Source organism: Heterocephalus glaber, unplaced genomic scaffold, assembly GCF_053883595.1.
Source record: "Heterocephalus glaber isolate CG9 unplaced genomic scaffold, H.glaber_assembly_v1.0 deba00001538, whole genome shotgun sequence".
Taxonomy (NCBI): Eukaryota; Metazoa; Chordata; class Mammalia; order Rodentia; family Bathyergidae; genus Heterocephalus; species Heterocephalus glaber.
In genome coordinates this window covers 704,025-717,281 of record NW_028258333.1, presented here as the reverse complement: position 1 = coordinate 717,281, position 13,257 = coordinate 704,025, and the positions used below count along the sequence as shown (strand labels likewise).

At 55.0% G+C, this 13,257-nt stretch overlaps 1 protein-coding gene across 1 annotated transcript; it reads right to left on the bottom strand.

Annotated features, from left to right (window-relative positions):
* Positions 1–372: 372 nt before the first annotated feature.
* Positions 373–11,286, bottom strand: Ropn1l (rhophilin associated tail protein 1 like). Its single transcript, XM_087189208.1, has 7 exons — positions 11,064–11,286; positions 10,513–11,003; positions 10,261–10,358; positions 7,190–7,313; positions 6,003–6,164; positions 2,222–2,397; positions 373–537 (listed from the first exon to the last, which is right to left on the bottom strand). Exons 1-7 carry the CDS (start codon positions 11,284–11,286, stop codon positions 498–500), a joined length of 1,314 nt encoding a protein of 437 aa, XP_087045334.1. The 3' UTR covers positions 373–497.
* Between the last annotated feature and the right edge of the window lie 1,971 nt (positions 11,287–13,257).

Genomic DNA, 13,257 nt, shown 5'->3' with positions numbered 1-13,257 from the left:
TTAAGTGACTAACAGGAAATCACCTTTGCCTCCCCGGGTGCAACAGCCAGATGGGGTCATCTGGCTCTTCATGGGGTCCTGGATGTGAGGTCCTCACCAGGGCCCCTGGGACCCCATTCCGGTCCTCCTGGACCCTGGGAGCCTCGCTGCAGCAAGGCGGGCTCACGGCCATCCCCGCAGCGCCCCCTCCCCACCAGCCCTGGCCTTAAAACCGCCCTTCCCCCAGTCACCGCACGGGCACCTGCCCGCGTCCAGGCTCCGGGCCAGGGTCACCTCCACCAGGCAGGGTGGACGCAGGCCTCACCTGGGCCCCTGGCCACGCTGGCTGCAGCTCATCTCCACCATGAGAAAAACTCCAGCCACCCATGGAAGTGTCAGTGACAAGTTGTATTTGGTGCCCGGGTTGACAAAAGCACTATAGTGACCTGAAAATGCCGCCTCCATCCATGGCCTCCACCTCTAGGGCTTCCTCTTCAGGGTTTCAGAGTGCTTCTCTGTCAGACGAAGAAATCTGATAGTCCTATCATGCCGTTCTTCCTAGAGCCGACAAACGGGAAACGGACAAGGGCACTGTTAGTGATTTCCCGTGGAGCAGTCAATACAATTTCTATAAAACGTAAAAAGTGCCATGGATGGTCCCTCTCCACTCATTCTGCCACCAGAAATAAAGAACTCCAGCTGGGTGGGCGTGGTGGTACACACTCGTAATGCCAGCACTCGGGAGGCTGAGGCAGGAAGATTGTTGAGTTCAAGGCCAGCCTGGGCTACTTAATGAGACCCTGTCTCAAAAGAGAAAGGAAGGAAGAAGGGAGCAGGGAGAGAGCTGCTGAGGGCCCCTGCTCCGCACAGCCCGAGACAGCACCAAGCTGCGACGGGCCGTGTCCCGCATCACCACCGAGGAGATGCTGAGGGGCCGTGCTTGGGCCGCCCCTGACCACGCATGCCAGCTTCCCTGGGGTCACTCTCTCCTTCAAGCAGTGACCTTGAGGAATAACCAGGGGAGAAATGGGGTCCCCCAAAGGGCCATCCCACCCCTGCAGTCCAGGAGACACAGCGAGCATTGAACGGGAGCACGGAGCACGGACCCAGGAGCGGCTACCAGGGCGGCAGCTGAGGCAACTTCCGGGGAACAAGGACAGGAGATCGAGGGTGAATCCGAGCATGACCAGGAGAGTCTGAGGATCTGCAGGGACCCTTTATATCCAATCCCAGCACAATGCGAAAATGAGACGTGCAAGGAAGGCCGAAAACCATGGTGAGTCTTTAAAAAAAAAAGAATCATTGGGCTGGGGATTTAGCTCAGTGGTTCTGCCACCTGCCTCGCAAGCACGAGGTCCCGAGTTTGATCTCTGGTACCAAAAAAAAAAAGAATCATGGCAGTAAAAGGCCTGCCCGCCATGAATCCCCCTCATATCCAACATTCTTGCTGCTTTCCACAGCAGCTCTGCAGTCCTCTTTCCTGATTGTCTTTGGTTGGGCTCTCAGGGCTGCTGCAGTGTCCTGAATCAACTCGAAGTGCTTCCCTTCAGGGTCATTTTGACTCCGGGGAAGAGTCAGAAGTCAGCGCCAAATGCGGGGAATGAGGTGGAGGAGGATGCACCGTTGTGGTTTGCAAGCTGCCTTTCTGTTGGACGGCAGCAGCATTCACTGTACTTTTTATCACACCTTGTGAAGACACTCAGGAAAGAGGACTTCCAGGACTGCTTCAGAAAGTGGCTAGAACAACAGGATAAGTGCATTCAAAGAGAGCAGACGGATTTTGAGGGGATTCATGGCAATGTGTCTTTCTAATTTTAAAATTTAAACAGAGTTTCTGATCCCCCTTGTGGAACATGTCATATGACAAGTTCATCAAATCAAGACGTGCGCTAAGTGATGTCGACAACATGCTGGGATTTCTACAGGTAACAGGCTCTGGGGTACTGTGGTCCGCAGCACAGTGATAATCCCCTGCTTCACCGCGTGAAGTGAACCCTGTCTACCTCACCCTAACTTGGCGTCATTTTAAAGCACCTGATCTGGTGTACGTAAGAACCCAGGTTTCCTAGTGACAGGATTCATGCTCTCCTGAGCCCGAGTCCTGCCTGCTGACGTGCGGTGAGGACAGACCCCAGCCCCGTGGCCCACACTGCTGCGCTCAGAGCCGTGCTGGAAGCCGACGTGGGCATCTTCCCCTTCGGGGGATGAGGGCCCTCAGGAGAGCTGGGGGAGCCCCACTTACACGCTCTCCTGCAGCGCGGCCAGGTACGACTCCGTGTCCAGTGCCGAGACGTCCGAGTCCAGCCTGGACAGGTAGCGGTACACGTAGGAGAAGGTGTCGAATGGGATGCGGGCCTGGCCGCCCTCGGGGTCTGGGGTGAGGATCTCGCAGAAGTGCTTCATAGCTGAGTTCAGGGACTGGAAACAACAGGGAGGGGACAGTCACTCGGGGTCCCTGGGTGTCAGAGCCGACGCTGGGACGGCCTGGCATGCTCCGTGTGCAGTCCCGCCCTGAGAGACAGAAAGCTCTGACGGGTGCATAGGGCCTGGGGTCAGCGTGGCTCACAGGCTCTGCTCTCCATCGATAACGGAACAACTGTCACAGAACAGACAGGACAGCGTCAGAGCCCTCGATGAGGACCAGGGCACAGGGTTCAGCAGGAGACCGAACAGGACCTGCCCTGCTAGGCAAGTGCCCTGCACCGAGCTGCACCCCAGCCCTCTGACGATGCTCTTCCTTTTTTAATGGTACTGGGAATCGAACTCAGGACCTTGCACTTGTGAGGCAGGCAGGCTCGGCACCACTGAGCAACATCCTGGCCTTTCTGTAATTGTGTCAGTTTTTATTTGCATTGGTCTCCGTCTGCAGGACGCGATGATCTTGTTCCACGTCCATAACATGTTGTCTTCACTCTCTTTACGTCCCCTGCCCTCCCACCCTCTCCCTCCATCTGTCGGTTCTCACAACACAGAATCGCCGCCGTGGCACTGGGCGGGCGAGCAGCCCCGGCAAGGAGGCCCGGTGTCCTCCGGCCCCAGGAGGCGACACCACACCACGAGCACCCCTCCCAGGGCCCCAACCCCAGAGCTCCACATTCGCCCGAGGGGACCTCATCTGGGCCCAGTGCGTCCGGGGATCACGGAATGTCACCCAGTCGTTGGCCCAGTCCTTCCCACTTAGGGCCTGCGGCAGCTACCATACCACACTATAACAAAATGCCCAAGGCAAGGTGTTTATGAAGAAAGCAGGGTATGTAGTGACCAAGCCCAGCCCAGCAGGCCCCCATGCAGCCTCTGCTGGGGTGTCCATCACAACGTGTGAGCACGCAGCTGGGCCGTCACGGCCCAAGCAGGAGGCCAGATGGGGAGGGCAGGCTCCCTCAAGAACCCTCTTCATTCTTTGAGATGGTGGCTCGTTGTGTAGCCCAGGCTGGCCTCAAACTCATGGTGATCCTCCTGCCTCAGCCTCTTGGGTGCTGGGATTACAGGCATGCACCACCACACCTGGCAGCCACCCTCTTTGGAGAAGTCCCCACGGCCGCAGGAGAGCCACCTTGTCCCTCTCCAGGGCACCAGGCCCCAAGGACCCCACCATTAAGGTCGGACCATGGCCGGGTCCTGCCAGCCTTGAGCCAAAGCCTTTGACACTGGCCCTCGGGGACAGGCGGCCACATCATGCCGTCACTAGGCCAGAAACCAAGCAGTGCCCGGGAGATGTCTGTGGCTCTAAGGCAGGAAGGAACCTCCGCAGGAGCAAGGGACAGAGCCACCTGCCACAAGCCTGAGTGTGTCGGGGACTCAGGGAGCGCAAATCGGCCCCGTCACGCAGTGTCCTGTGAGGAAAGGCCCACCACCGCAGAGCCCCCGCTGCCGGAGACTGCTCATTGTGCCCCTCCCTGCATTTCCACCCGTTAGAAGGGTCTCCCAGGGCAGCCCAGCCCGGCCTCCAACTCACAGCGATCCTCCCGCCTCGGCCTCTGAGGGCTGGGATGACAGCATGGCCACCAGCCTACGGAGTTTAGAAGGTGAGACTGTCCGTAACAAAATGTCCCCATCTAGTGTCACACGTCACACGTGGATAAGGGACCTCAGTTTCCAGAACAGGCTCGGTTTTGTTTGAAACTAGTCCTTCATTTTCACGACTGGGCGGAGGAAGTCGCAAAGTTGGATCCAAAGCATGAACTGTTCTACTCGTCCTCGTCACTGCTACTCTCAACTTTCCCAGCTCCTAGAGGCAGAAACCATCAGGACGCCTCCAGATATTCCACACGGACTCTGTGTCACTCAAATCTTGATTTTACAGAGCTCCAGGTAACCAAAGCGACGTCAAAACTTCTCCGCAATGAAACGCTTTCTTCTCTGTCTTTCCAATTGCGCAGCCGAGCTGGCGGGAAACACCCCACGCCAAGACCGCGGCCGCCTGGGGCCACCAGCCTGACCAGCGCGGCCCAGTGCTGTCTGTCCGACCCCTGGCGGGGCAGAGCCCATGAGCTGCGGTGTTGCATCTTCCCAGCAGGGGGCGACAGTGGGACAGGGCCCGGGAGTGAAGCCCGGCCAGAGCGTCACTGATACGCACGGGTCTCTCAGTAAAGTTAAAGCCGGCCCGACCCAGGCCCTGTATTTCACGGTACACTGCAAAGCACTTGTCTAGAAACAAGGCAGAGGGAAGCACAGGGTCTGGATGTCACTCGGGCAGGCAGGCAGGGTGACAGGACACCCAGGACCCGGGGGAAGATCCTGTCTGTTAGTGACCGGGTGGGCTAGGTTCCCGTGTGGTTCTTATAATTTCTAATTTTTAAAAGTTAAAATCAAGCCAGAGTGGTGGTGCAGGCCAGTAACCCCAGCACTCCAGAGGCTGAGCCAGGAGGATCACTGAGTTCAAGGCCAGCGTGGGCTACACAGCAAGACCCTATCTCACAAAACCGGAAATAAAGACATAAATCTATATCCATCTAAATTCAAGAGGCTTCTGTATGGGCCGGAGGGGTGTATGCTGAGAAGCAGACTATGAATTGAGCAGTACAATGTTCTGGAGTCCAAAGACTGGAGAGGAAGAAAAATGAAATGATGCATCTATGCAGTAGAGAGGGCAGGGTCTCTTCCCGCTCACCCTTTTTTGTTTGTTTGTTTACAACACTGGAGAATGAAGCCAGCGCCTCTGCACAGAGCTACATCCCCAGCCCTTTTGCTTTTTTTATTTTTTATTTTGCAACAGGGTCTTGGTTAGTCATGAAGCTGCCCGGGCTGGGCTGACTTTCCACCCTCCTGCCTCACCCTCACCCGTGTGTACACCGCTGCAAGCAGCTACCACCCTTTCTCTGGGAGTGCAACAGCCAACCGCCCTTCTCTCAGCAAGGAAGCCAAAGGACTCTGGGCGCCTCGGATGCCTCACCACTCCCGGCCCTGCCACCCTGGCCCGGCCCGGCCTGACCTCTGGGGTTTACACACTGTCTCCTCGGCACTGAGGTTGTCCACGTCTCACTCCTCAGTTGCTTGAGGTGCTGAAACATCAGCAGAGCTGCGCCGTGTCTGCCAGTTATTAATCGGACACAGGGACTGTGAGCAGGAGGACCATGAGTTCGAGTCCCGCCTGGGCAGCTTTGTGGCTTAGGGAGACCCTGTTTCCAAATTTTGTTTAAAAGGGCTGGGCTGGAGCTCAGTGTAAAGGCCCTGGGTTCCCCCCCTAGTATTAGAAAAGAAAAAAAGTTGACTGTAACTGAAGTATAAAATAATTTCATGCCTCTTTCCACAAAAGAGGCAAATGGATGTTATCGTTTTACAAAATATTGCAGTTTAATAAAAATGTCATCGGGCACTTTTAAAACCTAGCTACAGGTTTAACAGTACCCATGTATTTTATCTACAGCTAATATCTCTGAAATTGAAGTACCCCTATGACAGCCAGGTAATCATCAGTCATTTAAAAATAACTGCAAGCTGGAACATGGGAAAAAAGTCTTTTTCTACATCAGAATTACTCAGGTATCGAGCTCGCGTTCCCGCCTCGGCCGGCCGGAACTCACCCCACCCAGCGCGCTGCACCCCAGGGCCAGGAACTTGACCCACTCGATTTCGTCCTCGCAGGGATCCAGCCCGATCAGAGCCCGCAGCTTCTCCACCGGCAGGCACAGCGTCCGCCATTTATGCTCCAGTTCCGGCAGGGCCACGCAGGCCTCGTGGCTGCACTGGGGGGACACAGAGTGGGCGGGGCGGGCACGGGGAGGCTCGAGCCCAGGCGCAGCGACAAAGGATGGGAAGCAAATACGGTGTGAAGTCACGACTTCAAAAATGGGCAGATGGTGGGTGTGAACTCTCTCTCTCTCACACACACACACACACAGGCAAACTTCAACAAATAAAAACATTTAAAAATCCAGTGCCAGCAATGGCTGGTGATTCGGACCTGTAACCCAGCACTCTGGGAGGCTGAGTCAGGAGGATCACAAGTGTGAGCACAGCTTGAGCAACTGAATGACTGAGCAAGGGCCTGTCTCAAAATAAAGATTTTTTAAAATGGGCTCGGGATGTAGCTTAGGGCAGAGGCCCTGGGTTTGACCCCCAGTACCACAAAAGTAAATAAAATAAAACAAAAATCCAGTCCCCTGCGCGTGGTAAGAGTTACCCAGGAGAAATTTCAAAGCGAGCGTCAGTGTGTTTACTCCTGCCGCCGCGTCAGGCGGCCCGGGCCAGCAGGTCAGCTGTGGGCGGTCAGCAGCCCTCGGGGTCCAGACGCAGCCCCAGCGCCTCTCCCCCTCTGCCTTTCATTCACGCAGGGTTTCTCTGCGGCCCACACTGAAGCGCCATACTTCCGTTTCAGAATTTTCTGTTGTAGTTTTTCCTTTGTTATGTTTTTTAGTCCAGCAGAATCGGTCTCAACTTTGTATTTAAAGGAAATTATATTTCGTGTGTGTGCGCGTGCGTTCGTAGGGGTCACAATCAGGGTATTCTACCACTGAGCTACATCTCCCGGCCTTTATATTTTATTTGGAGACAGGGTCTCACTAAGTTGCCCAGGCTGGCCTTGAACTTGGGATCCTCCTGCCTCAGCCTCCCAAGTAGCTGGGATTACAGGTGTTCGACAGCGCACACATTGCTTTTCTAAATCTACACCTCAACAGCTATTTGGGGTTCTTTCAACAGGACAGGCAAGGCGGGCAGGGTGACCCGGGGTCCGGCCCCAGGGTTAGAACAGTGGCAGGACCCCTCCTACCTGCTTGTGCAGGACTCTCAGGAGTCCCTGGGTCAGGCCTGTGTCTGTTTTCTGGGTTGCCATGGACAGTTCGACTCTGTCCTTTATAGGAAGCGGATCTCCTTGCGACAAAGCTAAAAAATACCTGGTAAGGAGAGACAGCCCTGGAGTGAGCTGGTGCGGGGCGCCCAGGGCAGGCGGGAGCCACGCCCTCCTGGGAGGGAAGTCGGCGACCTTTCCAGGACGCCTTTGGCTCTCTCTCTCAGCCGTCTCCGCGTGCCTCAGTTTCTCCGTCTGTCTGCGTGCTCCTGGGGGCTCTCGGGTGGGGAAGGGCCCGGTGATGGCCACGGCTCCCCTTTCCCGGCCTTGCTGCTGCTGTGCAAGCCCCTGGTCCTCCCCGGGTTTTCCCTCTAACCTGCTCCCTCCCGGGGCACTGGGGATGCTGCTCAGGCTGAGGGGCACAGAGAGAATTTGGGGCAGGTCTGGCCCCTGGCCACGGGCCTGGTGGGGTCCTCTGTGGACGTCACTCGGCACAGGAAGGGGCAGCAGGGCCTCGGGAGGAGCTGGGGGCCCGAAGGCCTCACACAGGCCATGTGCACAGACTGGAGTCAGGCAGACCACAGACCGAGGCCTGGCCCCACCTTGTCCCCGGTCTGTCTTTTCATGCCTCCCATTTAACCTTACTGTCAGGCTTGGGAGATGACTTGGGCTCCACTTTACGCTTTTATGAGGGATTTGAGGAAAAGCCCAAAACAGGGAGTAAGACGGCAGCAGCACGGCAGCAGCGTTGGGATGGGGCTGAGTGTGTTGCTAGGGCGTGTTGCTAGGGCGTGTTGCTAGGGCACGTGAGCAGCTCTTCTGGAAGGGACTCCTAACAGATGAAAGGACTCCAGGGCTCAGAAGGCCTCTGGAGTAGGGGTTCTCGCAGGGAGCAGTTTTGGTCCCCTGTTCCCAAGGCACTGGTGATTTCTGGGCAGTTTGGTGGTCAGGTCAGAGGGAGGGCAGCACTGCAGCACCTCGGTGGGTACAGGCCCAGAGGTTAACACCCACAGTGCACTCCTCTGCGCCCCCTGTCGGTCCTGCCCTAGCTAAGAAAGCCTGCTTTATTCTAGTTATTTATTTTTTGAGGCAGGGTCTCACTGCATACTTCAGGCTAGCCCTGAACTCAAAGCAAGCCTCCTGCCTCGGCCTTCCAAGTGCCGGGATTACAGGTGTGTGCCACACCTGCCTTGGGAAAGCCTACTTTGGAAGGGAGACCAGTGAATGTTACACTCCACTGCTTCCCGGGACACCAAAGCTCCCTTTATCACTTGGCCAATTCAGTGGTCCACGATGACATAACAAGGGACACTGAAGGTGCGCCCCCGGGAAGCAGGCAGGGCTGGGACAAAGCGGACATGGCTTTGACACAGGCAGGCCCCCCGAGGGGCTCCTTTGAAGACTCTCCTCCAGCTTGGCTTCTGCACCAGAGTGACTTTCATCTGCACCCCATTTCCTGTCGGGTCTTTAGCTGGTTTTCTCTGGTCCTGTCCCTTTGTTACTACACTGCTTCCTTTTCCTGACTTGCTTTAGCCACACTCTGCCTAAAAAGTCTTTCCAAGACCAAGGCGCCCTCCACTCCACTTCACGAGCCCACGTTTATGCGCTGTGCAGGCCTCCCTGCCTCGGGTTCCTCATGAAGCTGCCTCTAGGTGACCTTCTGGGCACTGGGACACAAGCTCGTCGCCTGGTGATTGATGCCCGCCGGGGTTTCTCCTAAACTCTAAAATTGTTCTTGACAGAAATAAGCGGCACGGAGCATTCAGAAAGTTCTCCATTAAGCCTTTCAAATTAAAATGAAGCTTAAGATAACGGTCTCTAAAGTGTTACCAAATATAATTTGAGGCTCCAGAGAGAGGAAAAAAAAGCTAAATCCCTGGTATCTTTTTGTACGGTGTAAAGAAACTTCTATAAAATCTCACTATCTTTTATTTAGGCTTGAATCATCGTTAAAGCTTGAGACTTTTTTTGTTTTTTTACCAAGAACCTTGAGAGAAGCTTTCAAAAGCTATTGATGACAGTGCTTCACAGAAGGCAGGTGCTGGATTAACAAGCAGCCTTGTTGCTGGGTTAAATGATCTCCCTTCCCCCACAAATCCTGTCTTTGGAGGTCACCAATTTGAGATGGGAAAATTATCCTGGATTATCTAGACACCTCCCAACTGCAAAACACATGAGTTTTCAGAAGAGGTGAGTATAACACCAGCTGTGGGGACGCAGGCCTGTGATTCCAGCTCTCCAGAGGCTGAGGCAGGACAAGTGCCTTGAGTTTGAGGCCAGCCTGGGCTACATAGTGAGTTCAAGGCCAAGATGGAACTACAGAGCGAGACTCCATCTCAAAACACCAAAAGAAAAAGGAGGCAGAGAAAGAATCAAAGACAAAGGGCTGGTGAGCAGAGAAGTCCAGAGAATGCAGCTCTAGAAGCTGAGGCGAGGACAAAGCAGGGATTCTCCTTAGAGCCTTCAGGAAGAGCGAAGTCGAAGCTGGGCTGAGCAGAGCCTAGTGGAACTGATTCTGGACGCTTCACCTCCAGAACCGTAGAGATAAACGCTGTTTCAAGCTGTGAAGTGTTGTGTTCATTTGTTACAACAGCCAAAGGAAACTAATTCACCTTGGTTAGGCAGTTTAGACAAAGTCAGCAAAATCCTACATGTCAGTTACTAAAATGCACACTTAGACTGACTCCTGTCACTAACAAAGTGGGCTTTTTGTCTATTTACTGAGAAGGGACAAAGAGCTTTTCTGCATATCTCTTAAGAAAGTAATGGTTCTAAGGTTTGGGAGATTCATTTGCTGTGACCTCCGCTGGCCTTGGGGTGACTGCTGCGGTGGGGCCCTCGGAGTTCTGGCTGACAAACTCTTTGCCCAACGCGATTGCTTCGCAACCCTTTGTGTGCCCGTACAATTCAACTGCCGTTACTTTATAGGTAAATAAGCATTTGTGCAACGTTCTCTGGTCTCGTGGTCAGAGACGGCAACGGTTCCTAGACAGACAGGCAGACAGGCAGACAGATGTCACCCGGGCCAAGGACTGGGTCTCAGGTCCGCTTACCCCGCGGACCACTGCAGCAGGTCGGCTGGCTGGGTGCGAATGGCAGCCTTGGTGAACTGCTTCAGGATGTCCGGCAGCTCTGGGGGGATGTGGATCTGCTGCGCGCAGAACATGGTGTCGGGAAGCGGCATTGCTACCGCGGACCGCGACGGCCTAGGGAATCAGGGGTCCTGCGGCCAGGGCGGAGGTCGGCGTGAGCGCCCGCGCAGGGCCGCCTCCTCCCTCCTGCCGTCCCTCCCCGGGGGCTCTTACCGGCTCCGGTTCCTCCTTGGGCTCCCGGCGAATGAGCGCCAACCGCCCAGCAGAGACCCCCCAAGCCCGGCCCTCTCCCTTCCACCTACTGTTGCGTCGTGGTATCCAGGCAACCAAAACGCAAACGGGCCCCGCCCCTGGGCGCTGCGCACGCGTGAGTGGCTCGGGCCCCTCGCAGGTGCGGGAGGCTCGCACATGCGCATCTGGCTCAGAACTTTTTTGGCGCCAACTGGTGCGGCGGCACGAACTGAACTTTTCACTCCGGGCACGGCCTCTTTTGATTGGTCGTTCTCCCGCCGCCGAAGGTGAGCGCCGAGTTCCCAGCTGCCCCTCGCCCTGACTTCTTGGGGCTGAGGGGCGGATGTCTCGGTCGCCCGAAAACGGGAGTGGGGCGGTGACCGGTGGCGCACGCTGCGTGCACGGCTGGAGATCGCGGCTCTGCGGGACTCGCGGCCTCGCCCACACGGGCCGCCCGAGCCGTGGAGTGAGCGCTTACTCTGCAGGCCTCAGTTCACACGCCACGCGGGTTTTCCAGCAAAACCTAGACGGACTATGGAACCGTTTGCCCGAGCGAGAGAGGGAGGCAGAGCCAGCCGCGGGGACCAGGCATGCGGGGTGGGCGCGGTGGCCGGGCGTCCTGGTTGGCTCCTGGGGTCGCGGGAACACGCGCTCGGGCGGGATGAGGCGGGGACGGCTCTTCCTCCTCCTGCCGGGGATCTGCGAGCTGCTAGGGGCGGACTCATCAGCAGCCTGCCCTCCGGGGAATCGGCCCATTTCAGTATTTTCCTTTTGATGCCGACGGGCGCTCGCAGACGCCCCCACGTTCAAAGCGGGCAGGTACTGAACAGACATTTAAAGTTGATGACGGTGTGGGAAAACAAAATCTCGTACCCTTCATGATAGGAGTGTTAATTACTACATTTGGGGGTAGTTTGGCACTACAAACATTTCTGATGACCTAGTAGTCTTTGAGGAATTTATCCTACAGAAAAACTAGCCCAAGTATAAAAAATATGGACACGATGTTAACTATCACATGTAATTAAATGGGTTAACTATCTTTCAGAAAACCAAAATGCTCGTCTGTCCACATAATTGAATACAGCACAGCCAGAATTTTAGAATTAGGTAAAGGTGGGTGTTGTGGTACAGAGGCTGGGGTGGGAGGATCATTTGAACCCGAGCTAGACCAGCCTGAACAACATATTGAAATCTCATCTCCAAAAGAACTCCAGAGTTCGGTGTTATCCCAGCTTCCCAGAAGGCTGAGGTGGAAGGATCTCAACTTCAAGGCAAGTCTGGGTTTAGCAAGAGTCCCCAAACAGGTCCCGAACGGGGCGCGGGGGGGGGGGGGGGGCTACTTATGTCCTGGTATAAAAATATCCACGGAGGTGCACCCAGCACTCTGATGCAAGATCGCAAAGTGGAGTCCAGCCTGTGCAAGTTGGCAGGCCCGTGTCTCAAAATAAAGCAAACAGAAAGGGCTGAGGATGTAGCTTGGTGTGAAAGCCCTGGATTCGATCCCCACAGGGTGTCCATGCGGTGTGAAATTAAAAACGCCCACTGTGGAACTGCCTGTGTGGTTCATCACCTGTACTGTGGGTCTATGATGTGCCTGTGTGGAGCGAAGTTTGGCAATGGAGTTACCTCTGGAGACAGACTGAAAAGCAGACGTCTCAAGTTTTTTTTGACCATTTTAATCAGCAGCGGTTACCGAGAACCAGCTATGTGCCAGGGACCGGTCTAGAGTCTAAGAATACAGTAATAATTTTGTTTAAAAATAAAATCTCTGGGCTGGGGATTTAGCTCAGTGGTTCCACTGCCTGCCCTGCAAGCGCAAGGACCGGAATTCGATCCCCGGTACCAAAAAAAAAAATCTCTGGAGCAGAATGTACAAACAAATAAGTAAACCACACAGTATGTTAAAAAGTATGAAAAACAAAGTAGGAAACAAGACAGGAATACCTACTAGCTGCGACTTCAGATATGCCTCACTGCAGGAATGAGTACACCAGGGAGCCCAACTGGACATCCAGGCACAGCAGACAGTAAGTGCAAAGGCCCCGAGGCCTAGGGCCACAAACACCAGGCGAGGGTCAGAGGGAAGCAAAGGGTGCCATGTGCTGCAGGTGTTGAATGCCACGGTGACAGTCATCCCACTGACATGATAGTAATCCATCAGAGGGCTCTGGACCAGAGGACTCGTGATCTGATATCAGTCTTCACTGGAGCAGTCTGGGTTCACTGTTAGGAGGAATGAAGAACAGAACAGAGCAAGGGCAGAGGCAGGGAGCCCAGGAGAAACAGCGACAACCCAGGCAGGAGGAGGACAACTGGTTCATCCACTGGAGGCCAGCAGCGAGGTGGAGCATAGCAGCTGCATTCCGCATTCATTCTGAAAAGATCTGCTCTAGCCTGGACATGCAGCATGCCAGAAAGCATCAGTGGCCTTTCCAGCATTTTTGATTTAGCAACTTTAATCCTTGGATCCAACTCCTTAGCCATGGAAATGGGGAAGTTTGAAAAATGGCAGATTGGGGGTCGTGTTAGCTTTGTGTGGCTGTGAAAACACCTTAAAGGGAGAAAAGGTTTATTGTGGCTCAGTTTTAGAAGGTTCAGTCCTTGGTCAGCTGGCTCCATTGCTTTGAGGCCTGTGGTTAGGCAGAAACATCACGGCGGAAGGGGATGTGGAGGAAAGCTGCTCACCTCATGGTTCCAGGAACCAAATGGAAAAAGAGAGTCAGA

What these genes read in the sequence shown, in the direction of transcription:
- Ropn1l (XM_087189208.1), bottom strand. Translation starts at nt 11,286, where the DNA reads ATGGGCCGATTCCCCGGAGGGCAGGCTGCTGATGAGTCCGCCCCTAGC. An exon ending in CTGCTGCAGTGGTCCGCGGG is followed by an intron (nt 7,314 to 10,260) that starts GTAAGCGGACCT and finishes TCTCCTTACCAG; the next exon opens with GTATTTTTTAGCTTTGTCGC. An exon ending in GGTGCAGCGCGCTGGGTGGG is followed by an intron (nt 2,398 to 6,002) that starts GTGAGTTCCGGC and finishes TGTTGTTTCCAG; the next exon opens with TCCCTGAACTCAGCTATGAA.